Below are 27,327 nucleotides of genomic sequence, written 5' to 3' on the forward strand. Positions count from 1 at the left end.
TACAGACCACTAACCCAGAAATATTACCTTGGGTTAAGAACTTTGCTTCAGGATGAGAACAGAAATCGTGCAGCAGCAGCGGGAGGCCCCATTAGCTAAAGTGGTGCTTCAGGTTAAGAACAGTTTCAGGTTAAGAACGGACCTCCGGAACGAATTAAGTTCTTAACCCGAGGTACCACTGTATTCAACACACACAAAACAGCAGCAATTTGTTGTTGACAAAGGACAGCTGAACATATAAAGGGCCGCGTTACCTTCAGTAGCTTAGGGCCTCATCAAACCTAAATCCAGCCCTGGATAAAGGGTATCGAAAAAGGAGATTTAATAGATTGGATAAAAATTATTTAGTCGCAGAAAAAAGAAGAGATGGTTATTGGAAACCGGGCGGGGGGGAGACCGGGGGTCGGAAGAACTCCTATAAAGATACTGAATTTGTTATGGGTTAATGCAAATAATACTGTATGTTAAAAATTTCTAAAATTGTATATCTATATAGGCGTTTGAGAACCAAGGTAGCACTGTACAGGCAAAAAAAAGGAAGGCGTTATAAAATAAATATATGGGGGGGTGCAGAGCGATTTGATATTCCTGAAAAGAGAATTTTTTTGAACATAGTAATAAAATTTCCCCAAATCGCTAGCTAGAACCGTACAGTCCATCATTACAGGCAAAAAGAAGTTATACAGAATTAAAAGCAGAAGTCTAATGTCCAGGTCAAGGGAAGCTTTTTAAGGTCTCATGTTTTGCTCTGGATTTGCTACGTGCTAGACATAGGAGCATGGGGACCTTCTGCCCCCATTCCACAAATTCCCATTCAAAATGTCGCCTACAAAAATGTCTCCTACGAAAGAGACACAAAACTTACAACACTGGTGCTGAACAAATTCCACAGGACGAAAGATTAAAATATAGATTTGATATTTCCATCAAAATGTTAAATACAGTAAAATGATTAGCTATTCACAACCTTCCAAATGGATAAATGAACAACTCGGCTCTCTTACAAACATACAGTCCAAAAAGGCACCCTCTCTCCCTCCCTCCTGCCTTAAATTTACATCACAGCAGTTTCCAGAGCCAATACTGTAAAACTCAAAACATCTGTTTGGCTCAGAGAGCTATGATCAAATTGGAAAGAAAGACCTGATTGTGTGTGCCGTTCCCTCGTGACCATGCGCTCAACTCTTTTGGATTACAGCCATGAATTGCAGAGACTTGGTTCACCTTTTGCTTATAAATCAGGATTAATTTCACTGAAGTATAAAGTGGAACAGAAGGTACTGATGCTATTTGCATCAGAATTCACATTCTGCTTTCTGTCTGCGTTTAGATCTTTCTGATCCGAGTTCAAGCCAAGAGCATGTTCAGCGTAATGGTTTTACTGGTGCGGGTCGGTAGATGTGCCCATGTTGTAAACAAAATCTGCCCTTTCTCCCTGATGGGGTATCCAAGAGCCCTTATAGAGTCCTTACGTGGGTTCCCTATTGGTAGGAGAAAATAACAGAGGCCAACCAGAGAATATTGAGAAGCAAAGCTGCTAGTAAGCCTGATCTTTATTGAACTGTTGCAACAGGGTCTCCCCTCACACACAGGAGAAAGGAGGAGGACCCAGAACAAAGGTGTGCCTGCCCTTATAATATAGACATTTTAAATTCCCTGCCCTGGAGCTCAAGACCACCCCTCCATACATCATACATACATCACAGAAGGGGTGTAACCCAAGACCACCCCCCACAAACATCATACCTACATCACAGAAAAGGCGGTCTACAACAGAAATTTGAATGTTGTTATTTTTTCTATCTGTCAGGTTATCTGATAATGCCTTATCTGATTGCCTTTCCTGGTAGTCTGGCCATTCCTTTGAGATGGTGATTTCTAAATTCCTGTAACAAGGAAGGTTTTTTTTCACCTCCTCCCTCCTTGCAGAGAGCAGAGAAACATTTGGTCAGCTTGGGAGTCAAAATAGTTTCAGGACGGTCTTCCTGTGCTGATCTATGTAGGTGCTTGGTTAGTACATTTATGAACATTATATATATATATATATATATATATATATATATAAAAACCTTAAATTTTATTATTACACCCATCACTGGGTAATATGGACAGTGGTGTGGTGCTGGGCAGAGCACAGCTCTGAGACTTTTCTAGATCCGGAGAGATGACATCATCTGCCAGACTAGGCATAGCTGTCAACTTTCAGATTTAAAAATAAGGGATCAGCAGCCTCGAAAATAAGGGATCAGCAGCCTCACCTGTCCCGGGGACAGTCTATGGGATATCTAACAATCCGGGATAGCAGCGGGAAACGGCGCTGGCATAAGGGAATTTCCCACAAAAAAAGGGAAGGTTGACAGCTAGGCAGACTAGGGCACCAGAATGAGTAACCAGCTGTCCTTGCTTCATAGTCATATGAAGCTTTCAAGGCTGTTTATGACAGATTAGTATCAAGGATGTCGGAGAATGGAGAAAATATTGAAGCAAAGGCCGTGTCCTTCTTTCGCCCAACCCTTCCATGGAACTCCTACTGTATGGCAACTGTTTATATAGTAACACTGCTTTGCAAGATGGAATGCATAGCTTGCATAGCTCATTAAAAACTGTAGGCTGCATTTCAGCTGGCTGAGGATATTTTGTATGGAAATATACATGCATGGTGGGGACCCCGAAATTCTTCTCAGTGGCTGCTCCCAGGCAACTTTGCAACTCCCTGGAGGAGCTAGACCAGCTTGCAACTTGCTGTCTTTCATTCTTTTTATATTATTATTATTATTATTATTATTATTATTATATTTGTATACTGCCCTTCATCCATAGATCTTGGGGCTGTTCACAGCATAAAAATGTTCCAGTGGGTTTGGGGAAACTGGCTGATTTTTAAATGAGAGGTCTGGCACCGTGCTGTTTTTATGGTAAATATTTGTATGTTTTCAAAGCAAGATTGTATACATGCATATGGCTTTAATTCCATTAACGTTTAAATGGTGTGGGGTTTTTTAAACGACTCGTCCCCCTATGTTTTTAGCGATTTTTTCTTTTAAGTGTAAGCCGCCTTAAGTCCCGTGAGGGAAAAAGACGGGCTATAAATCAATATAATGTAATAATAATCATAAAAGCAACAACAACAACACCACTCTGTTTCCTAAATCTGCTGTCTATATAACCTGCTGAAAACTGCGCCTATTTTGCCCTCAAAAATGTAGCTGTTTTGAATTACAGTATGCAATTTATTTATTCTTATGGGGCCCCATTTTCGACCAATTTCGCCCCGCACATAGAGAGCGTTAAGCGCCACAATCCTAGAGGAAGCCCGAAGCTCCAACTTCCTCCCCCGGATTTCCTGTTTCCCAGAAGGCCGCGCGAATCACTTCCGGTGCAGCGCCTCACTTCCGCCCTCGTGGTTCTTCGCGCCTGGGAGTTCGCGGTCTCCTGCGCTGGGTCTTCGCTTCGCTCGCCCGCCTTCGCTTGGAAAGAGCCGCTTTTTGCGGGAGGCGCCCCGGCTCCGTCCCGCTGCCGCCATGCTGGTTTTATTCGAGACCGCGGCCGGATACGCCATTTTCAAGGTGATCTGAGGGCGCGACACGTGTCGAGTAGGGTTCCCACGTGGCTGCTGCTAGCGGGAGATTGCAGGCTGCTGGCGGGGCGGAGAGGGCTGGGGGTGGTTGGTGCTCTCGGTTTATACGTTCACTAGCAATAAGTCGAGAAACAGTTTTGGAACAAAGAGGATAAACGTGGGGAGACCCCATCCTCCCTTATAGCGGACCCGGTTTCTTTCCCTGCCACACCCCAAGTTTTTTCTGGGGGGGCTGGCAGGTCTTCCCGCTAAGCTTAAAACTTGTAACCCTTCCTGGGGAATCATGCTGTGTTGTTTAGTCGTGTCCGACTCTTCGTCACCCCCTGGACCAGAGCACGCCAGGCACTTCTGTCTTCCACTGCCTCCTGCAGTTTGGTCAGACTCATGTTGGTAGCTTCTTGTTCTTCTGATCTTGTTGGATCAGACAAGAGTCCTCTCTTGTTCCACATCCTGTTCCCCACAGTGGCCCAACCTTTGGGAGGTCCCCAAGCTGGGGGAGGCAGGAATGAATTTTACCAGATTTAAATATGGCCCCAGCTATGTGGCATATTATCTGGAGGAGTCAATCCTACCAAGAGTTATCTGGATCTGTCCTTCCAGTGAGCACTCAGGGCTGAATTCCCTAAGAATGGATAGGTTTGATCTTCTTGCAGTCCATGGGACTCTCAAGAGTCTCCTCCAGCACCATAATTCAAAAGCATCAATTCTTCAGTGACCGGCTTTCTTTATGGTTTTCCCAGTAGTGATGTATGGAAGTGAGAGCTGGACCATTCAAAGAAGGCTGATCGCCGAAGAATTGATGCTTTTGAATTATGGTGCTGGAGGAGACTCTTGAGAGTCCCATGGACTGCAAGAAGATCAAACCTCTCCATTCTGAAGGAAATCAGCCCTGAGTGCTCACTGGAAGGACAGATCCTGAAGCTGAGGCTCCAATACTTTGGCCACCTCATGAGAAGAGAAGACTCCCTGGAAAAGACCTGGATGTTGGGAAAGATGGAGGGCACAAGGAGAAGGGGACGACAGAGGACGAGATGGTTGGACAGTGTTCTCAAAGATACAGCATGAGTTTGACCAAACTGCGGGATGCAGTGGAAGACAGGAGTGCCTGGCGTGCTCTGGTCCATGGGGTCACGAAGAGTCGGACACGACTAAACAACTACAAATATAAAAAAGCCACAAGGCAGAAAGGGTTTGGAGAGGGGTATCACCCCAGAACTCTGGAAAATACCAAATTTAGACTAACAGTGAAGCCTTACTAGAGACAAAGTCAAATGTCAAAAGTCTTGGTTCCTTGGTTGCTCTGGTCCAGGGGGTCACGAAGAGTCAGACACGACTAAATGACTAAGCAACAAAAACAACAGTTGGAAGGGACCACGAGGGTCATCTAGTCCAACCCCCCCCCAACGCAGGAATGTGGGGCTCAGACCCACAACCCTGACATTAAGCTGAGCTATCCCAGCAATCTACAGTGGTACCTCGGGTTACATACGCTTCAGGTTACATACGCTTCAGGTTACAGACTCCGCTAACCCAGAAATAATACCTCGGGTTAAGAACTTTGCTTCAGGATGAGAACAGAAATCGTGCGGTGGCAGCAGGAGGCCCCATTAGCTAAAGTGGTGCTTCAGGTTAAGAACAGTTCCAGGTTAAGAACGGACCTCCGGAACGAATTAAGTACTTAACCCGAGGTACCACTGTATTAGTAAGTGATCCTTAAAACAACCCTGTGAGGTAGCCTCCTCCATTCTGGTGCCCTCCAGCTGTTTTGCACAGCAGCTCCCAGCCATGTTGCCTGGGGGTGTTGGGAAACGTAGTCCAAAACATTTGAAGGACACCAGGGATGGGGGGTGTTGCTGTTACAGCACATTTAGGTAGGGAGAGGGAAAGAGATAATTGATTCAGGCTGCCTAGAGAGTGAGATTTTAGCTGGGGACTTCCTAGTTCACAGCTCTTGCCTTTTTCCAGCTGTCCCGCATTGCATCCACTTGCTCCATTGTATCTACATTGCACCCATTTCTGCCAAGAGGATGGGACTGTATTATTTTGCACATTGGAGTCTACTTTGTTTAGGATTTTGCTGGTGATCTAGTGTTGATACAGCAAGCTTTGTGTGTTCACTGAAACAGGATTCTGGGCAATGCAGAGAAGGAAAGTGAGTCTTTAGGGTTAATTTCTATACATCTTTACTTAAATGTCCTGTCTTTACTTCTGAGTAAAGATGCATAAAATTAGACTGCATGGAACACGATTAATTTTGTACTTGTGACAGAGATCTTGATTGAGATGTCAAAGACCACAGGCTTTTCCCTCTAGTTGAGAAGCAGCATGTAAGTTTACTGAATACTTTTAAAACATGGCATCTCACACTTGCAACTAGATTTTTCTCTGGTTAGAGATGCGGCAGAGAGTTGGTGTGGTGGAATGGCTGTTTTCTACATCGGAATTGGAGAGATGTTTTGTGCATTTCATCTTACTTACATAGCAACATTGAATCTTGTCAATTTTGTGTGTATTGATTCTAACTCCTTATCTGTCATAGGTTCTGGATGAGAAGAAACTCCAAGAAATTGACAGCTTATGGAAAGAATTTGAAACTCCTGAAAAAGCAAATAAAGTGTAAGTAACTTTCTCAAGTAACTTATTATTTCATTCAAGCCTAGAGTACACCTTCATCTCTCTGCTCAAATAGGAATCACTGTTTTTTGCCTAGCACCAGTCCTTGGGTTATTTTGTACGCACAGCTCCCTCTTAGAGTAATAAATATGCTAACCTTCATCCTCCACTGTTGACATGACAACTCTATAGATGCAGTTGGATGGCAGGAGCCTTGCTGTAGTGGAAAGGCTTGCAAAGTATTTTTCAACAGGGTTAATATCACTCAGAAGTGAGGCTTAGCTACAGCTATGAAACAGAATGTGTTGATAATCTTAGCTCTGCCCCTCAGGCATAATTAGACCCACCAGGCTTCCCCCTTTGGCCTGCCAGGCCGTTTTGGGCAAACCATGGCCACCTGCCCTACAGCTGACATTAGATATTAAATCAGTTGTGGGGAGCGTAAAATCACGCCTGGGGCACTAGCTGTCAGGGCTTCAAAGCACATCACAAGTGTTTCTGCAGGTATCTACAGTCAGCTTATTGTTGGTGCTCTTGAAGAGCAGACTACACAACTGTAGTTCTGGCCGTACCAGGGAATTTTCCCCTCCCTGGGGAACTTCCTAGTGCAGGCATGTCCAACCAAAAGTAGCCTAAGATCTACCATCCAATATCAAAAACTGACAGTGATCTGCCATACTCTCCCATTGTCACTCTTCAACTTAAACATATTATATTTGGCTGATATAGATATAGTAATAACTATGTTTTTTGTCATTATTCTAGAATAGTTCTCTAGCAAGCCTGAAATATCTATGGTTTAGTAGTAGGAAGCTATTTGTCAATCAGACTTAATAGGTTCTGTTTTTCTCTTTGGTAGGTTAACCTGATGGGTCACTGCAGACTTTTCATTTTTGAGGTTTCTTGTGTTTTAGAAGTTGGTAGCTGATACTCTGTTCCCCATGATACTGATAAAAACTGTTTGGTATATTTTATTTAGAGTGAAACTGAAACACTTTGAGAAGTTTCAAGACACCACTGAAGCTCTTGCAGGTAATCCCTTCCTTTCTTTGGTGGCTGGCTGATCTGTTCCTGGCAAGCCTAGAATCATTAGCTGTGAGAGTAGCTGACTTTTTTCTAGTGTGTTTTAAAACTTAATATTACTTATTAAGTCCACAAAAAACCCACACACCCCCGCCTGCTAATGCAAGTTACAGTGGTACCCATGGTTAAGTACTTAATTCGTTCTGGAGGTCCGTTCTTAACCTGAAACTGTTCTTAACCTGAAGCACCACTTTAGCTAATGGGACCTCCTGCTGCTGCCACGCCGCCGGAGCACGATTTCTGTTCTCATCCTGAAGCAAAGTTCTTAACCCGAGGTACTATTTCTGGGTTAGCAGAGTCTGTAACCTGAAGCGTATGTAACCTGAAGTGTATGTAACCCGAGGTACCACTGTATTTGTGGCACATCAGCAGTTGGTGGTCGGAAAGGACTAATTTTCATGTAGCTTACGAAAATGTGCTTCCCTTCCCTTCTCCAGATGAATACCTCTTTATAAACCCAGGCAAATTAATGTAATCGATATGGTGTGCCTCTGTGCTAGCCACCCAGACAGTGCCTAAACAAATGATGAGCAAATTTGCCTCCATCTGAATGTGTTAGCTCAGTGACCTCAGTGGGATTTTATAGCGGATTGCAGCCTTAGCATTGGGGGGAGTAAAAACTGGCTTCCTGATGTCACTGATGCTTCCTTCATAGAACTGAATCTCCAATTTTTGGTCACTGCCACAGAGACAACAGATAAAGTTCGGTGGGTGGTCAGTATTAGTACATATTTTGTTCCATTATGAACTTTGCCAGGCTGGGAATGTTAGACAGTCTGCAGGTTTTTTACAGTGATGTGCTTTCTCCTTTAAGCATCCACTGCTCTGGTGGAAGGCAAGATCAACAAGAACTTAAAGAAAATCTTAAAGAAGATAGTTGCCAAAGATGCACACGAACAGTTGGCCGTAGCAGATGCCAAACTGGGAGGTGTAATAAAGGTAAGTTCTGGTTTTTATGCGCCCTGGCAATGTGGTGTTCAGATGAGGTGGTGTTCTCAAGGCCTGTGCTGGTCTTCTTTATAGCTCCAGAACAATGAGTTAGTTCTTCATATTTTCCCTGTCCAGTGCTCTGACACGACTTTTTCACTGCATCCAGAAATGATGTGTGCATAATGTAAATTAATCAGTGATGGCTGTTGATGCTTGTTTTGTTGGTACTGATATTCTGAGACCATGCTTTTTGCTGACTTCATGATTATTATGATTATACACTGATTACAGGGTACTTACATTTACTAAGGGCTCCATACAGATTAAAAAGAAAGGCAGTCCTTGCCTTTAGACTTGGATTCTAGTATAAAAGGTAAAGGGACCCCTGACCATTAAGTCCAGTCGTGACCGACTCTGGGGTTGCGGCTCTCATCTCGCTTTATTGGCTGAGGGAGCTTCCGGGTCATGTGGCCAGCATTACTAAGCTGCTTCTGGTGAACCAGAGCAGCGCACGGAAACGCCGTTTAGCTTCCCACCAGAGCGGTACCTATTTATCTACTTGCATTTTGACATGCTTTCGAACTGCTAGGTTGGCAGGAGCAGGGACCAAACAATGGGAGCTCACCCCGTCACGGGGATTCGAACCTCCAACCTTCTGATCGGCAAGTCCTAGGCTCTGTGGTTAACCCACAGCTCCACCCGCGTCCCTCTGGATTCTAGTATAGCCTTTACCAAATTAAAAAGACAATTACAAATCCATTTGAGTATTTAATGCATCACCCATAAATCCACAGAGATGCCGTGGACCACCTGAATGAAGCTCACCAGTTTGGGAACCCCTATTGTAGTAGGCATGATACAGAAGGAAAAGATGTGGGGAGGGAAGAGGAAAACAAGTGAATTCAAGTACAGTCGTACCTTGGAAGTTGAACAGAATCCGTTCCGGAAGTCCGTCCAACTTCCAAAACATTTGGAAACCAAGGCACGGCTTCTGATTGGCTTCAGGAAGCTCCTGCAGCCAATTGGAAGCCCCGTCAGACGTTTGGCTTCCAAAAATAGTTCACAAACTGGAACAGTCACTTCTGGGGTTGTGGCATTCAGGAGCCAAAGCATTCAAGAACTAAGCTGTTCGAAAACCAAGGTACAGTTGTACTAGTTCTAAATAAGGTTTGTTGATAATGCACTGGACTAAAGTAATAGATTGTTAGGGCCACATTTTTCTGGATTTTTTTTGCTATCTCCTGTGTCTTGTGCTATCTTTATTTCTTGACCTGTGAAGAAGTATGGAGATTAAAAAAAGGTTAACAGGGAAAGGTTTGAATTGATGTCAACATTGAAGCTAGTGCCTTCGTTTTTATCTAAAAGGCTAAGTTGGTACAACAATTGGTTGCCAATTTGCTTAAGTAAGAATTCTCAATGGTTATTTCACTTCAAGGAACTGCAAGATAGCCCTGCTTGTGGGTTAGCGTTGGGCTACCTTACCTTTCTTAGGTTCTGCTGCTGTTCAACAGTAAACAAATTTGTTGTTGCAATAATATCAAAATGGGGATCACCTTTTTTCCCTCCTGCAGGAGAAACTGAACTTAAGTTGTCTGCACAGCCCCATGGTTACAGAACTGATGAGAGGCATCCGTTCTCAAATGGAAGGGCTGATCACTGGCCTTCCATCGCGGGAGATGGCAGCTATGTGTTTAGGCCTGGCACACAGGTAATATAGACATCTTGCCAGCCCCGACTTGCTCGTTTCTATGCTCTGTATAACTTTCCCCCTGAGGATACCGTTTTCTGCAAAGTGGAATGGCAAGCTTCGGCCCCAGTATCTACTTACAGCACAGTCTTGTACATGATACCATCTTTTTCGCTCTATAGGACGCACTGGACCACAAGACACACCTAGTTTCTAGAGGGGGAAATCAATGGAAAAAATATTATTCCCCCCCCCAGCCCCAGAGAGGAGGGACAGGCTGCGCGCAGCCTGTCCGCTTCTCCCAGAGCTTATCAGGGCTGCGGGGGAAGCCCAGATTCCCCCCCCCCCCAGCCCCAAAGCTCAAAGAAGCCAAGACAGTGAGCCGAATCCATCCAGCTGGCTGTCTTGGCTTCCTCTTTAGCCTTGCGCAACCTCCCCCGGCTGGAGAGGCTGCGCACGGCTAAAGAGGAAGTCAAGGCAGTGAGCGGGTTGGATCGCGCTCACTGCCTTGGTTTCTTTAGCCTTGTGCAGCCTCTCCCGGCTGGAGAGGTTGCGCGCGGCTATGGGAATTCCCCCATCTCCCGCAAAAGCCCAGAGGAGTCGCACACCCTTTAAGGAGCGCGCGGCTCCTGTCGGCTTTTCTACGAGGAGGGAAAAGGGACTGGCCACATCAGTCCCTTCTCCCTCCTGGGAAAAAGCCCACAAGACCCGCGCGAAGCTTGTGTGCGACTCTTGGGGGCTTTTCCTGCGTGCCTCCCTCCTGCATTCGCTCCATAGGGCGCACAGACTTCCCCCCTTAGTTTTTAAGAGGGGAAAAGTGTGTCCTGTGGAGCGAAAAATACGGAGGCTTGTACAAGTTAGTCCTGCTCTCAGTTCTGCTGGGTTTCTTCCAACTCGCTGAAACGCTTGTGCCTGTAGGGAGTAATACAGGGAGCAAACACAGACAGCAGCTTTTCACAGCTCTCTGCCTTAGACTTCGTGCCTGTAAAAACACAAGTCAGTAAATGAAAAGGGAAAGGATTAATCGTTGCACCGTCAGCAAAGATGAACATGCCATTGCAGTCAATAGCAATGCCTTTACAATTACAGTGGTACCTCAGGTTATGTACTTAATTCGTTCCGGAGGTCCGTTCTTAACCTGAAACTGTTCTTAACCTGAAGCACCACTTAGGCTAATGGGGCCTCTCGCTGCTGCCGTGCGATTTCTGTTCTCATCCTGAAGCAAAGTTCTTAACCTGAGGTATTATTTCTGGGTTAGCGGAGTCTGTAACCTGAAGCGTATGTAACCCGAGGTACCACTGTATTATTGGGGGGTGGAGAATCTGTGTGTCCTGTGCATTATTGTACATAATGTTTATATCCATGTCTGCTTTCAGCCTCTCCCGATACAAGCTGAAGTTCAGCCCAGACAAAGTTGATACCATGATCGTCCAAGCTATTTGTGAGTACGGTTGGAAGTTAAATACCTTGATATGTCTGCCACCAGCTTTTGAATTCTTAATACAGTCGTACCTTGGAAGTCGAACAACTTAGTTCTCGAACGTTTTGCCTCCTGAAAGCTGCAAACCCGGAAGTGAGTGTTCCAGTTTGTGAACTATTTTTGGAAGGCGAACGTCCAGCGGGGCTTCCAATTGGCTGCAGGAGCTTCCTGCAGCCAATCAGAAGCCGTGCTTTGGTTTCTGAACATTTTGGAACCAGAACTAATTCCGTTCGACTACCAAGGTACGCCTGTACCAGTAGCCACAAACATTCTGCTACCTAGTTTGCCGCTGTAGAGTGTATTTTTGTTTTCTATCAACCCTTCTGAAGGATCAGGAGCCAAGCCTATCTTGGAACTGGGGACAAGAACAAGTCAGGATGGCTCTCAGTTACTCCTGTTTTCCTCCATAACTCAGGGTGGTGTCAGAGTCAAGAGGAGGGAGGTGCAGGGCCAGTGATTAGCATAAATTTGGGCTAGCTAGGTGGGCTAGCAAAACATTTGAATGCTTTCTATTTGCGTAAAAGGTTTTTTGTTGTGATCGCAAAAGCAAATTCAGTTTTTCTCACCGGGTTTTTAGAGAGGCTTATGTGATCCCACCCCCACCCCCCATGCTGTGTCAGATGATTGCTGGCAATCTGACCAAATCAGTCTGTTAAACTAACAGCAGTAAGTGAGAGGCAAACCTCCTTCAATAGCCAGAGAAGGGTTCTGCTTCTAGATATTGTAACCACTACGCTACCTGGTTCTCTAGTAGGATTTTTGAATATGGATCAGCAAGAGCCTATAGTCTTGGGCTTTTCTTTCCAAGGATGAGATGACTGTGTGAGTTAGAAACAGCTTCTCATTGTCAATTGAAGGTAGCTAGGGAATGGGGCTGAGCGCTGCATTTATTTATTTGGATACCTTATAATTCAATGATAAGTATTTCATCAAGCCGCAGTTTCTGTGGCTGCCAGTAGGTGGTGGTGGTGGTTGGGGAAACGTGAAGGGGAAGGTCCTTGTGGTTTCTTCAAGGTCTAAGGCATAATTGGCTACTACATGAAGAAGTGTGCTTGCACACGAAAGCTCATACCAAGAACTAACTTAGTTGGTCTTAAAGGTGCTACTGGAAGGATTTTTTTATTTTGGCTACTACATCGTTGTTGATCTTAATGGGTGCAAGTGTCGCAAGATTTCTGGATTTCCTCTTGTTCATGAGTCTCTTTCAACTACAATTAAACTTAACTATGTTTTAAAGGTGAATGTGCAATCTGCTATTGCATGGAGCTAAAATCGCAAACACTTTGCTCCCCGCCCCTCCCGCTTTTGCCACTGTTCTGCTAGGAAATAAGCCGTGGTTCCTACTTAGCATTATATCTGAATTCGGAGTCATGCTTTGTTCCTCAGCAAACAAGTCATAAGTGATAAACTGGGAACAAACTTTGGTTACAGCTCGGGATTTGAAAAGAAGCAAGCCATGAGCTCAGGTTGGCGCATAACTAAGCCAAACCATAGCTTACTTCCCAGCAGAAGAGAAGTGTGGATTGAGTCCTGAGCATTTTAAAACTATGGTTTAAGGTGATATACCTGAAGGAGCGTCTCCACTCCCATCGTTCTGCCTGGACACTGAGGTCCAGCGCCGAGGGCCTTCTGGCGGTTCCCTCGCTGCAAGAAGTGAGGTTACAGGGAACCAGGCAGAGGGCCTTCTCGGTAGTGGCGCCCGCCCTGTGGAACGCCCTCCCACCAGATATCAAAGAGAATAACTACCAGACTTTTAGAAGACATCTGAAGGCAGCCCTCTTTAGGGAAGCTTTTAATGTTTGACGGACTACTGTATTTTAATATTTTGTTGGAAGCCGCCCAGAGTGGCTGGGGAAGCCCAGCCAGATGGGCGGGGTATAAATAAATTATTATTATTATTATTATTATTATTATTATTATTATTAGGAAACCAGGCCAGTACGTTTATTCCCTGAGATCCTAGGATAACTCAAGGTCTAGTTTCTAAAGTGAAACTGAGCTCAAGTGTCTCTTGCGTTTGTCTATCGTAGCTCTTCTTGATGACTTGGACAAAGAACTGAACAACTATATAATGCGCTGTCGAGAATGGTACGGGTGGCACTTCCCTGAATTGGGCAAAATCATCACAGATAATCTAACCTACTGTAAATGTGTGCGGAAAATTGGTGAGTAGCGCTGGGCTCCTTAGATAAAAGGTGACATCCAACATCACACCAGTAGACGCAGTAGGACTTGCCTTCCTCTCCTGCAGCCCCCACGCATCTCCCCATCCCTCCAGAGCAGATTTTGGGGGTGAGCAGGGGGCTGCAGGAGGGAGGAGATAAAATAAGAGGTGTGTTGTGCAAGCAGGAACACCACAGTTGGATATCGGCCACATTGTGGCGTATTCACTGCCTTCGAAATTGTACATTACATCCTTTTTATGCTAGAGATCCACAATGCACAACATCTATCACTGCAGTGCGTTATACATTGGGCTGCCTCTGAAGACGGTTGAAAACTTTGGCTAGTGTAGAATTCAGCGGCCAGGTTACTCCCCGGAGCAAGACGGTTTGAGCATATTACCCTGATTCTGGTCTGACTCCACTGGCTTCCATTTAGTTTCAGGGCCCACATCAAAATGCTGGTTTTGACCTGTAAAGCCTTAAACAGCTCAGGACCGCAATACCTCAAGGACCGCCTCTTTCCATATGAACCTACCCGGACCCTGAGATCATATTCTGAGGCCCTCCTTCCTGTGCCTACTCCTCGAGAGCTCTGGAGGGTGGCAACACGAGAGCGGGGCCTTCTCTGCAGTGGCTCCCCGTCTGTGGAATGCTCTCCCCAGCGAAGTTCGCCTGGTGCCTTCATTATACACCTTTAGGCACCAGGCAAAAACGTTCCTTTTTAACCAAGCCTTTGCTTGATCTGATTTCTATATTATGCCCTTTTAAAATGTGGGTCTTTTCGGGGGGGTGTTATTGGGCTGTCGTTTTTATTTTGATTATATATTTTATGGTTTTATACTTTTGTTCTGTGAACCACCCTGAGACTTCCTGGTATAGGGCAGTACAGTGGTACCTCGGGTTACATACGCTTCAGGTTACATACGCTTCAGGTTACAGACTCCGCTAACCCAGAAACATTACCTCGGGTTAAGAACTTAGCTTCAGGATGAGAACAAAAATTGTGCAGCGGCAGCAGGAGGCCCCATTAGCTAAAGTGGTGCTTCAGGTTAAGAACGGACCTCCGGAACGAATTAAGTACGTAACCCGAGGTACCACTGTATATAAATTATAATAATAATAATAGCAATAGTAATAGCTATATTGGGATGCGGGTGGTGCTGTGGGTTAAACCACAGAGCCTAGGGCTTGCCGGTCCGAAGGTTGGCGGTTCAAATCCCCATGACGGGGTGAGCTCCCGTTGCTTAGTCCCTGCTCCTGCCCACCTAGCAGTTCGAAAGCACGTCAAAGTGCAAGTAGATAAATAGGTATCGCTCTGGCAGGAAGGTAAACAGCGTTTCCGTGCGCTGCTCTGGTTCACCAGAAGCGGCTTGGTCATGCTGGCCACACGACCCGGAAGCTGTACGCTGGCTCCCTCGGCCAGTAAAGCGAGATGAGTGCCACAACCCCAGAGTCGGCCACGACTGGACCTAATGGTCAGGGGTCCCTTTACTTTTAATAGCTATATTTATAAGTCCTGCTATTGCCTACATTCTATATAATTCTTCAGTAACTGAGCTATGAAAAATACCAAAGAGCAGTGAAGAGAGAACTAAGCAAATCTATGGCTTACCATGACTAAGAAATCTTGCTGTTGCACAGAGGAAAAATGGTGTCCACTTTGCTGCTTCCTCGCTCCTGCCGCTGCCACCGCCACCAGATTAACAGAAACTTAATTTTTTAAGTTTTAATTTTAATCTTTTGTTGGAAGCCGCCCAGAGTGGCTGGGGAAACCCAGCCAGATGGGCGGGGTATAAATAATAAGTTGTTGTTGTGCGGGGTATAAATAATAAGTTGTTGTTGTTGTTAAACTAAGCCATGGTTTGGCTTAGCATTGTGTCCAAACCAAAGTTCTTATGCTTTGATTACCACTCATGGTTTGTTTGGATTGAGGCAAACTACAACCCTGGGTTTGGGCACAACACTAAGACAAACCATGAATTTGTTCTTGGTGGCAGGAGAGGAGCTAAGTGGTTGTGATTTTCTCCCAACACAATTATTGAAGGTGAGGCTTGGCTTGGCTTGGTTTAGCATCGCAAGCTAACCAAGCCATAGTACAGTTTCCTTTCTTTTGTGTTGGAGTTGTAAACCAAAAGAAATGATGACCAAGAGCCGATGGTTAATAACTCGCTCTCACCGGCCCACTCACAAATTCTACATAAATGGGAACTAACACCACACCGTAGAGATTACCATTTCAAATTAAATATAATGTGGAAAGACACAGCTGCCTGCCTGTGGTGGAGAAGTGTTCTTCAAAGTCACAGCTGATTAAGACTTTCAAGAGCCCATCTGCTTCCATGTTTGATTTTCTGCAACCCTGTGACACCATGTTTAGAGAAGTTCTTGGCAAGTTGAGATAAGACAGGCACCCGGTTATCTGTGCTTTCCAGAACCTGTTGAAGACAGTTTTGTTTCGACAAGCTTTTGCAGCTGAGTGGAAAGGGCTCTGCCTTAGCTATTTGTCTTGTCACGTTTTTAAATCGTATCTTCAGGGTTTTGTTTTTAAATTTTTAAGAACTACTGTATTTTTTGCTCTATAAGACTCACTTTTTCCCTCCTAAAAAGTAAGGGGAAATGTGTGTGCGTCTTATGGAGCGAATGCAGGCTGCACAGCTATCCCAGAAGCCAGAACAGCAAGAGGGATTGCTGCTTTCGCTGCGCAGCGATCCCTCTTGTTGTTCTGGCTTCTGAGATTCAGAATATTTTTTTTCTTGCTTTCCTCCAAAAACTAGGTGTGTCTTATGGCACGAAAAATACGGTATTTCCCTTTCGTTGTAAGTCATCTCGGCACATATGTATAAGGCTGTTCATAAGCGAATAGATGTTAAATGTTTTAAAACTTGGCTTCTGTCACTGCTTGCCATTCATTCCAACTCCTTTACAGTGGTACCTCTGGTTGCGAACGGGATCCGTTCTGGAGGCCCGTTCGCAACATGAAAAGAACGCAACCCGCGTCTGCACACGTGCGGGTTGCGACTCGCCGCTTATGCGCATGCGTGTGACGTCATTTTGCACGTCTGCGCATGCGCGAGCGGTGAAACCCGGAAGTAACCCTTTCCGGTACTTCTGGATTGCCGCAGGACGTATCCTGAAAGAACGTAACATGAAGCGGACATAACATGAGGTATTTTGCTTCCCAGGAGACAGAAAAAACTTTGCCTGTTCTGACCTGTCTGAGGCCCTCCCTGAGGAGGTTGAGGAGGAGGTGAAAGCAGCTGCCGAAATCTCCATGGGGACTGAGGTGTCAGAGGAAGACATCAGCAACATACAACATCTCTGTGACCAGGTGATGACGATGGCGGTGTGGTTTTGTCGAAAGTTTGTTTCATTGGCGTATTTGTATTATGGATTTACTCCTCTGAAATTCACTTGGGGAGTATGGATGGATGGATATGGAATTTGTAGTTCATAGCTGGTCCAAAACGAAAACAGCGATTTAAGTCAAAGCCCATACCTCCAGCGTTGCTCACAATCGATGTGCATCCTGTGTAAAAGGCCTTAGTGCTACTGCCTTCAGTTGAGCTTAATTCTGTTTTAAATCTAAAGTGATCCCACCTAACTGGCGGTAAATCCTCAAGAAGCTATTTTGGAAAGCCTTTCAGGCCAACGTTCTTGATGGCAGTGATGATTTCCTTGATGATGCTTTCCCTGATGTATAAACCATGAGGGTTGCACAGTCACTACCTCTTCTGATGCCATCTCGAATAGCTAAATTAAGGACATTAAAGTAGGCATAATGTGAACAGTTCTTCTGAGATTTGCAGCAGAAGCATTGCCTTGACCAGCCTTGTTTCATATTTCAGGTAATCGAGATATCGGACTATCGAGCACAGCTGTACGATTATCTGAAGAACAGAATGATGGCCATTGCGCCTAACCTCACGGTCATGGTGGGAGAGCTGGTGGGAGCCAGACTCATCGCTCACGCAGGTAAGCTTGATGCAATGGGGGGAGACGTGTTGTGCTTAACTGTCCAGCACTTCGCAACATCGAAAGGTCACAAGTCCATTGACCAAGACCAGCTTTGTGAACCTAGAGACTTGGTGTCTGCGAAATAGAAGCCTAGAAGTTGTCGGTGATGATTTTGTCCTGAAGTTTGCTTGATTTCATCTCGAAACATGAAGGCAACTCCTAGTCACTACCTCTTCTGAGACATCTTCTGGGCTCTGCTGTAGTTCCTTCTCGGCTGCCTCCCCCAAATAAAACGCAATGAATGCCTCGTTTATTGGCATCATTTTGCAAGGAAGACTAAACTGGGTTGAATTATGTTACTGCCGATTGCCAAATTACCGTATTTTTTTGCTCTATAAGACTCACTTTTTCCCTCCTAAAAAGTAAGGGGAAATGTGTGTGCGTCTTATGGAGCGAATGCAGGCTGCGCAGCTATCCCAGAAGCCAGAACAGCAAGAGGGATTGCTGCTTTCACTGCGCAGCGATCCCTCTTGCTGTTCTGGCTTCTGAGATTCAGAATATTTTTTTTCTTGTTTTCCTCCTCCAAAAACTAGGTGCGTCTTGTGGTCTGGTGCATCTTATAGAGCGAAAAATACGGTATGTATCGGCTTCTATGGCATGGGTAGCTAACCTGTGGCCCTGTAGATGGAAGTTCAATAACAAGTGAAGGAGCATTGGTTTGCCACCATCTCTCTTCTTCAAGATTGTCTTTCAGAGGCTGGTGATTATTATTGTTATTATTGTTATTATTGTTATTATTATTGTTGTTGTTGTTATTAATTAATACCCTGCCCATCTGGCTGGATTTCCCCAGCCACTCTGGGCAGCTCCTGACAGAATACTAAAAACACAATAAAGGATCAAATATTAAAAACTTTCCTAAACAGGGCTGCTTTCAGATGTCTTCTAAAAGTCAGATACAGTGGTACCTCGGGTTACAGATGCTTCAGGTTACAGACGCTTCAGGTTACAGAATCCGCTAACCCAAAAATAGTACCTCAGGTTCAGAACTTTGCTTCAGGATGAAATCAGAAATCGCGTGGCAGCGGGAGGCCCCATTAGCTAAAGTGGTGCTTCAGGTTAAGAACAGTTTCAGGTTAAGTATGGACCTCCGGAACGAATTAAGTACTTAACCCGAGGTACCACTGTAGTTGTTTATTTCCTTGACATCTGATGGGAGGGCGTTCCACAGGGCAGGTGCCACCACCGAGAAGGCCCTCTGCCTGGTTCCCTTTAAACCTACCTCACAGTGAGGGAACTGCCAGAAGGCCCTCAGAGCTGGACCTCAGTGTCCGGGCTGAACGATGGGCGTGGAGACCTCCTTCAGGTATATAAAACTTGAAACTTGGTTCTTTTGCCCGAGTCCTCTTTCGAAGGCTGCTAATTCATGCAAACTCCTGTTGTATCTTTTCTTAACGCAGGCTCTCTCTTGAACCTGGCTAAGCACCCGGCGTCGACGGTTCAGATTCTGGGAGCCGAAAAGGCACTCTTCAGAGCACTGAAGACTAAACGCGACACACCCAAGTTCGGTCTGATCTATCACGCTTCTCTGGTGGGGCAGACGACAGCCAAGAACAAAGGAAAGGTGAGATGCTCTAAAACACACGTTGCTTTGTGATTCCTTGAACCGGCATCTACAGGTAACTAAGGAACCAAGACTTTTGACATTTGACTTTTTCTCTAGTAAGGCTTCATTGTTAGTCTGAATTTAGTATTTTCCAGAGTTCTGGGGTGCCACCCCTCTCCAAACCCTCTCTGCCTTGTGGCTTTTTTATATTTGTTGTCGTTTAGTCGTGTCCGACTCTTTGTGACCCCATGGACCAGAGCACGCCAGGCACTCCTGTCTTCCACTGCCTCTCACAGTTTGGTCAAACTCATGCTGGTAGCTTCGAGAACACTGTCCAACCATCTCGTCCTCTGTTGTCCCCTTCTCCTTCTGCCCTCCATCTTTCCCAACATCAGGGTCTTTTGCAGGGAGTCTTCTCTTCTCATGAGGTGGCCAAAGTATTGGAGCCTCGGCTTCAGGATCTGTCCTTCCAGTGAGCACTCAGGGCTGATTTCCTTAAGAATGGATAGGTTTGATCTTCTTGCAGTCCATGGGACCCTCAAGATTCTCCTCCAGCACCATAATTCAAAAGCATCAGTTTTTCAGTGATCAGCCTTCTTTATGGTCCAGCTCTCACTTCCATACATCACTACTGGGAAAACCATAGCTTTAATTATACGGACCATTGTTGGCAAGGTGATGTCTCTTTTTTATATTATTGGAAGCAAAAGGAGAGAGGGAACCTGAAAATGGCGCTGAAATATTATAAATAGTAACAATAAACACCCTAGTTGTTTCAATTTCATGAGAGCCTTCTCATGAATTGAATTCCCATCTTGCTTATCTGGAAGTCCTTTCTGTCATATATATATGTTTTTGTGTGTTCTTTTATCTGTTCCTCTAGCAATAGACCGTATTTTTCTGTGTATAAGACGATGTTTTTTGCTTTTAAAAAATCAGCAAAAAATTGGGGCTCGTCAGATGGTACACAGGGTTCTGGCTCGGATCGCGGGTTGCAGTTTGCCGACTCAGACCCAAAAAGAAGCTTAACAACTTTTAGGACAATCACCCCCCCCAAAAAAAGCTCAAGAACTTTCAGCTGCCGATCGTCCCTGGACATGGCGAGCAAGGGGAGCCCGGCCGGCTCTGGCTGAGCTCATCCAGTGGCCCTGCGAGCCAAAGACGGCACTCACTCTGTAGCTATCACTGTTTGTTCGGTGGCTGCAGCACCAGAAAGAGGTGCTCAGCTCCACTATTCAAGCAGCGGGAGGAGGAAGAATAGCTTGCATAAAAAACCCCTGCCAGTGCTGCTGCTGCCACTGCTGCTCTTGTCAACCAGCCACCGTGGTTTTGGGAACCCTAATTTATAATGATGATGATGATTTATTATTATTTTATACCCCAGCCAGAACCAAGCTCAGAGCGGCTAACACCAATAAAATTAGAATAAAATCTAAAAGGGGGGGAAAAACGGTTAATTAAAATACGGGTTAAAATACAATTTAAAATGCAGCCTCTTTTTAGTAGTAGCCCATAAATCAAAACCATAAGGGGAGGGAAACATAAGGGTCAGACAGAGTCCAAACCAAAGGCCAGGCAGAACAGCTCCATCTTGCAAGCCCTGCGGAAATATGTCAAATCCCGCAGGGCCCTTGTCTCTTGTGGCAGAGCGTTCCACCAAGTCGGGGCCAGTACTAAAAAGGCCCTGGTCCTAGTTGAGACCAATCTAACCATCTTGTTACTTGTGGACCTTAAGGTCCTCCGCGGGGCATACCAGGAGAGGCAGTCCCGTAGGTACTGATTAAGAAATACTGATTTCTTAATTTTGGGTTCAAAAAAATAGAGGCCGCCTTATACATAAGGGCGTCCTATGGTATTCCTATTCTGATTTATGATTTATAAATAATTCAGTGAAGGAAAAATAATGAGTTACTCCATTTAGTAGTGGTTAAAGTTATGTATTTGTTTTGAAATACTAGGCTTTCACTGTTATAAAAGCAGCTTGTTATTTTCAACAAAAGAGACCTTTGTGAGCGTTCATCCATTGTTGCCTTAAACTATGAGTAGAAGTTCCCTTTGTGGTAACCTGTTTTGGCATGACTTGGAGCACCATGGGCAAAGTCAACTGCTAGCTTGGTTTCATTGGGGGGGTATTTAATTTAATTTAATTTTTCTTTCCAGATCTCACGAATGCTGGCAGCTAAAACAGCCTTGACTATCCGTTACGATGCTCTCGGCGACTCGAGCAGCGCTGAGATGGGAGCGGAAAACAGGCTGAAAGTCGAGACAAGGCTGAGGCACTTGGAGGAGAAAGGGGTGAGCCTGCAAAAACATGGAAAGACAATTTTATGTGGTTATTTTATTATTATTATTTCTATACCGCCCTATACCCAAAGGTCTCAGGGTGGTTCACATAACGGATGCTTCTCGGTGGCGGCAGCAGTCCACACACTTTGCTTAAAGTACTTTATAGAGTCTAGTGATGAAGCTGGAAGGTGTGCAGAGGAGGGAACCAAGGCTATCAGGTCTGGAAACCGAGCTTTATGAAGAAGGGTTGAAGGAGCTGGGTACGTTTAGCCTGAAAAAGAGGAGACCAAGAGAGGAGATCATCAACATCATTCATTCATGGGAGCCAGTGTGATGTAGTGGTTAAGAGAGGTGGACTGGTGAACTGGGTTCCCGTCTCCGCTCCTCCACATGCAGCTGCTGAGTGACCTTGGGCTAGTCACACTTCTCTGAAGTCTCTCAGCCCCACTCACCTCACAGAGTGTTTGTTGTGGGGGAGGAAGGGAAAGGAGATTGTTAGCCGCTTTGAGACTCCTTCGGGTAGTGATAAAGCGGGATATCAAATCCAAACTCTTCTTCTTCTTCATTTTTTAATTTGAATACCGTCTTTCTATCTTACAATACAGTCATACCTCGGGTTAAATATGCTTCAGGTTGAGCGTTTTCAGGTTACGCTCCGCAGCGACCCACAAGTAACTGGAGCACATTATTTCCGGGTCTCGCCGCTCGCGCATGCGCAGACGCTGAGAATGACGTCATGCGCGGAAGCGGAGAAACGCAACCCGCAGTCGCATGTTACGTTTACTTCAGGATGCGAACAGGGCACCGGAACGGATCCCGTTCGTATCCAGAGGTACCACTGTACTCAAGGCGGTTTACAAGATGAAGAAACAAAAAATGTACATCTTATAACAATCCAATGCAATATAAAAATGTGATAATAAAACTTTATAATAGGCAACCTACATCAAAAAAGTAACATTCAACAATCACTAGAATAGTATTAAATGATAATAACATATACAAGTTAAACAGAAATCCACTCAACAGTTACAATAAATAATTTCTAAACTATAATCAATAAAACAATGGCAAGCCGCAGTACATAAAATAATACAATACAAATTGAGAAGCAGAGACTAGAGGGTAGAGCAAGGCAGGTGGAAGGAGGCCTTGCCTGATGGAGTCTCTTCCCTCATAGTTCTTTCTCCAGGTCTAGCTTCCTTATGAGGACTCCTAAGGTCAGAGGGTGGGGCAAGGCAGGTGGAAAAATATGACAGCCATCCTCATATAAGGGCCGTCACACGGAAGAAGGAACAAGCTTGTTTTCTCCTGCTCTGGAGGGTAGGACTCGAAACAATGGCTTCGAGTTACAAGAAAGGAGATTCCAACTAGACGTCAGAAGAAGCCTTCTGACAGTAAGAGCTGATTGACAGTCTCCCTCAAGAGGTAGTGGAGTCTCCTTGGAAGTTTTAAGCAGAGGTTGGATGGCCATCTGTCATGGATGGCGTTTGGACTAGATGTCTCTTGGGGTCCCGTCCAATTCTACCGTTCCATGAGACATCAGTTGACACATTGGCAGTAAAGGCAGAGATAAGGTCCACTTCCAACTATTTGCCTGCATTCCCATTCCAGACCACCTTTTATTCCATGGATCTATCAGCTTGGCTGGGATGCGGGTGGCACTGTGGGTTAAACCACAGAGCCTGCGACTTGCCGATCAGAAGGTCGGCGGTTCGAATCCCTGCAATGGGGTGAGCTCCCGTTGCTCGGTCCCTGCTCCTGCCAACCTAGCAGTTCGAAAGCACGTCAAAGTGCAAGTAGATAAATAGGTACCGCTCCAGCGGGAAGGTAAACGGCGTTTCCGTGCGCTGCTCTGGTTTGCCAGAAGCAGCTTAGTCGGCCCATAAAGCAAGATGAGCGCCGCAACTCCAGAGTCGGTCACAACTGGACCTAATGGTCAGAGGTCCCTTTACCTTGATCAGCTTGGCTCTTCCTTTGCAACACAGCTCAAAAGCTGCATTATGAAGGAAAAAATGGGTCATCTGGCCTCAGGTGGGTGACCCCCACCCACCTGTCAAGATGACCCACCTATGGGGGTGGGAAGTTCAGAATCCAGAGTAGGAGAAACGTTAGGCTTTGGAGAACTCCTGAAAGCATGAGGGGTGGGAATTGCAGCAGGAGAAGGAAGGAAAGGGCCTTGCTAGATCTTTGCTTGGTTCATTCACACAGCATGGAATCTGGACTTTGGAAACGTCAAAGCACCGAACTTTTCGTTCTGCCCATATCAGGTGGCTGTGGTTGACTCTCGACTCGCTCAGTCCTCATCCACGCTGTTTCTTAATTCCTTTTCTTCTGGGATATGGAACTGGTGTCCCACAAGAAGGCATGGAAATCCTAGGATTTGCTGTTAACCGCCCAGTGGAAGGAGATCCAAATAGTTCAGCCCAGCCTTCCAGATGTTTTTGGACTACAACATTATCAGCCTTAGCCAGACCCTATAATGATGGGGTTGGGGAGAGTTGTTGTCCCGAACATCTGGAGAACATCAGGCTTGCGGAGGCTGTTTTAGCCCAGCCCGTGTTTCTTCCGCGAGGGGAGACCATGGTTCCCCTGTTATTAGGAGTAGTTCACTCCAGCCTGCTTTTTCTTATGAGAACCTGTGATCAGCTTTAATTCTCCTTAGCAATGTTGTGCCAACATTTTATCATCAGTCATTTGTTCCTCATAACTGTGCCTTTCTCCCCCTCAGATAAGACGGATAAGTGGCACGGGAAAAGCCCTGGCCAGGGCAGACAAATATCAGCACAAGAGGTTGGTAGTTGTATGTTTTGTTTTGTTTTTCTTTTGCTTCCCAAATGCTTGGGTTTTAATTTTTCCTCACTGTCTCCTGCATTGGTGGAAACATTTTCAATATTCTCAGCGCAGCCTTGCATGTCTCAGGTTGCATGTTTGGCTCGTTGCTAGCTCTCTTCTTTTTTTCCTTACCTTGGTGTTGGCGTTTTAGTTTAATACAGATTAATAATACAACTTTTGTGCATTATGAGCCGAAGGAGTCCAGATACCAGCCCATAGGTCCCAGAACACCACTTGTTTCCTAATACAGTGGCACCTTGATTCTCAAACTGCTCAAACATACATTTTTAAAGAAACCGGAAGCTTTTTTATTAGGCATTTTAACAATAAGCATTCCAAAAGAAAATAAAAGAGTGCTTCTTTACGCAACAACAGCAGCCAGAATGTTGGAATACTGGAAAAACGAGTTAACACCAACCTTGACTTAACCAAAATGACAGAACTAATAAGACATCACTCAGGAGACAAGGTTAAAAAAGAATGGGATTACTTTAAAAATTATCTCCAAAATATGGTTCCAATAAGAACACTTGTTGTGCCTAGACTAATTTCACAGATATAAGGGAAATTCCATGTGTGTTTTTAAATAATTGAATACAGATTACTTAAGTGTAAGAGAAGTGTAGTAGCCAGAAAGAGTTAGGGGGAAGTAAAAAAAAACATATAAGGGACTCAAACCGGTTTAGAGGAACAGAAAGAATGTGACTGTAAGGGAAAAAGAGAGAGAAAAGCAGAAATATGAAGGTAACTTCTTTCTAGGAACTTTATATATCGAATATTCAAATTATGGTTTGTACTCCTTAAATGATTTTGTGTATTGGACAAATATTCCCCCCCCCCTTTTCTTTGTTTCCTTTTCCTTGTTCTCCTCATTTTGATTTTGGATCGTTGTTGATTGTTTTTCTGTTTGCAAAATTAATACAGCATGCATATGCATACATATGCGAATATATATATATATATAAAATACACACACACACACACACACACACACACACATATATATATATATATATATATATATATATATATATATAGTTTGTAGCCAGGGCCACAAACAAACAAACGACCACACAATCCTTGGGGAGGCAGAGACGCAAGAGGGCATCAGAGGAGGGAGAAAAGGAAAGCGGGACAGAGGCCAATGTTGTCCATGGCGCCCTGGACCATCCTTCAAGACATCCCACGGTTCGCTGGTTGAAAACCAGTGCCCAAAGTCATTCAGGCTAAGAAAAGATGGGCATGATCTTCGGTTCTCGTGCTTTTTCCTTGCATTTTTTAAAAAACCAAAATAAAACTCCTTTTGTCATTCAAGTGAAGTGAAAACATACGACCCTTCTGGGGAGTCGACGCTTCCTCCGGTCCCAGGAAAGCGCAAACGTGAATTGGAAGATGAGGAGGAGGAGACGACGACGACAGCAGGCCCAGGAAAAGCAAAGAAGGCGAAAATAGTAGAAATCAAAGGTTAGTTGCTGTGCCTCCGGAATCTCAGTTGCGTCTGAAGTCACTTGATTGGCTTCCACCTCCTTTGTGTAAATGTACTTTTGTAAAATGGTTTCCTTGCCGGCCGTTGGACTCGCCACTACGCTCTCTTTGTGTAGCCTGAAACAAATTTGATGGCCTTCCCAGTCTGCTTGAAAGGTTCCGCAAATCATCTTCCATTCTGCCTCTTCCAAACTTCTGGGAAGAGTGCCTGGCATTTTGTAGCCAAAGCAGCAAGAGCCACATAAAGAAACTTTTTGTGTGTGTGGAGCTGGTGTTGGTGGGGAGATCAATCAGGTTTGGAGAAAGACAAAAACTCCTTCTCAGGATAAGTCCCTAAAGCAGGGAGGGGAGGGAGGAGAAGTACCTTCCAAACAGCCCAAAGGAAACTTTTTTTAAAAATATTTTTTATTAATTTTAACATATAAATTATAATACATACCGCAAAACTTCACAACTTATACAATCTTTTTTTTTTGGACTTCCATCAGCACCTCTGATGATCCACCGTTTTTGTCACTTCTTATGCATTTCTTAAATTCATATTGCCTTTAATTATCTTAACTAACCATCCTCCCCTTTATCCATTTTTGCAATAGTTCCAATAATTCACCTCACAAAACTTCTTGCAAACCTACAAACGTAGTCTGATCATCACAATTACTTTTCAAATAGTCTGTAAATTTACACCAGTCTTCTGTGAATCTCTGGTCCTGCAGATTTCGAATCCTTCCTGTTAGTTTGTCTAGTTCTGTATAGTCCATTAATTTCATCCTCCATTCTTCTTTCGTCGGTAATTCTTCTTGCTTCCATTTTTGTGCCAATATTATTCTTGCTGCCGTCGTTGTATATAAAAACCTTCTTTCTATTTACATTCTTTTCTATTTATATCAGTTCCTACAATGCCCAGTAAAAAAGCCCAAAGGAAACTCAGTGGAATGGGAGGAACGATAGAACAGAATTGGAGGAAGGGAGACAAAAATCAAATACAGCCGTACCTTGGTTATCACATGCCCTGGTACTCAGACGTTTTGGCTGTCGAACGCCGCAAACCCAGAAGTGAATGTTCCGCCTTGCAAACATTCTTTGGAACTCAAACATCTGACGGGGCTTCCGATTGGCTGCAGGAGCTTCCTGCAGCCAATCGGAAGCCGCGCTTTGGTTTCTGAACGTTTTAGAAGCTGAACAGACTTCCGGAATGGATTCCGTTCAACTTCCGAGGTGCGACTGTAGAGGGATCAAAATAATTCATTGTCTGTTGTGCACAACAGTCTTCCCCCACCCCTTGATCAAAATGGAGGGGGGGGGGAACGGCTTACTCTTCTTTCCCGGCAAAAAAATACCCCCAGGACTGGGCACGTTCAGTGGGCAAGGAATGTGATGGGCTGACTTCACTTGCAGAAACGAATTGCCACCTTTTCATTTTAATTGGTGACAGCCCCTTCTGGGCTGGGTTTGCCAATCGACTGCTGCGGTGTTTTGATGATGATGTTGTTGTTGTTGATGATGATGATGATGATGATAATATTTTATTTATATCCCGCCCTCCTCCTTGGGCTAGAGATCTGTGAGGATTACCAAAGGAGGGGGTCAGAGTGTGCCTTGGCCAAAGGCCTGGTGGAACAGCTC

At 44.9% G+C, this 27,327-nt stretch overlaps 1 protein-coding gene across 3 annotated transcripts in view; it reads left to right on the top strand.

Moving 5' to 3' along the window:
• Positions 1 to 3,381: 3,381 nt before the first annotated feature.
• Positions 3,382 to 27,327, top strand: part of NOP58 (NOP58 ribonucleoprotein) — a 28,509-nt gene continuing 4,563 nt past the window's right edge. For all 3 annotated transcript variants that reach the window (XM_081017564.1, XM_081017565.1, XM_081017566.1), the window contains exons 1-13: positions 3,382 to 3,566; positions 6,117 to 6,193; positions 7,170 to 7,222; positions 8,088 to 8,212; positions 9,775 to 9,911; positions 11,267 to 11,331; positions 13,401 to 13,535; positions 16,718 to 16,863; positions 17,381 to 17,507; positions 18,950 to 19,113; positions 21,256 to 21,390; positions 24,113 to 24,174; positions 25,532 to 25,680. In XM_081017564.1, the coding sequence (XP_080873690.1) occupies positions 3,522 to 3,566; positions 6,117 to 6,193; positions 7,170 to 7,222; positions 8,088 to 8,212; positions 9,775 to 9,911; positions 11,267 to 11,331; positions 13,401 to 13,535; positions 16,718 to 16,863; positions 17,381 to 17,507; positions 18,950 to 19,113; positions 21,256 to 21,390; positions 24,113 to 24,174; positions 25,532 to 25,680 (1,420 nt within the window). In that variant the 5' untranslated portion in view covers positions 3,382 to 3,521. The remainder of the gene's footprint in view (positions 3,567 to 6,116; positions 6,194 to 7,169; positions 7,223 to 8,087; positions 8,213 to 9,774; positions 9,912 to 11,266; positions 11,332 to 13,400; positions 13,536 to 16,717; positions 16,864 to 17,380; positions 17,508 to 18,949; positions 19,114 to 21,255; positions 21,391 to 24,112; positions 24,175 to 25,531; positions 25,681 to 27,327) is intronic.

This window comes from Podarcis pityusensis (assembly GCF_964106645.2).
Source record: "Podarcis pityusensis genome assembly, chromosome: 1".
NCBI classification, from domain to species: Eukaryota; Metazoa; Chordata; class Lepidosauria; order Squamata; family Lacertidae; genus Podarcis; species Podarcis pityusensis.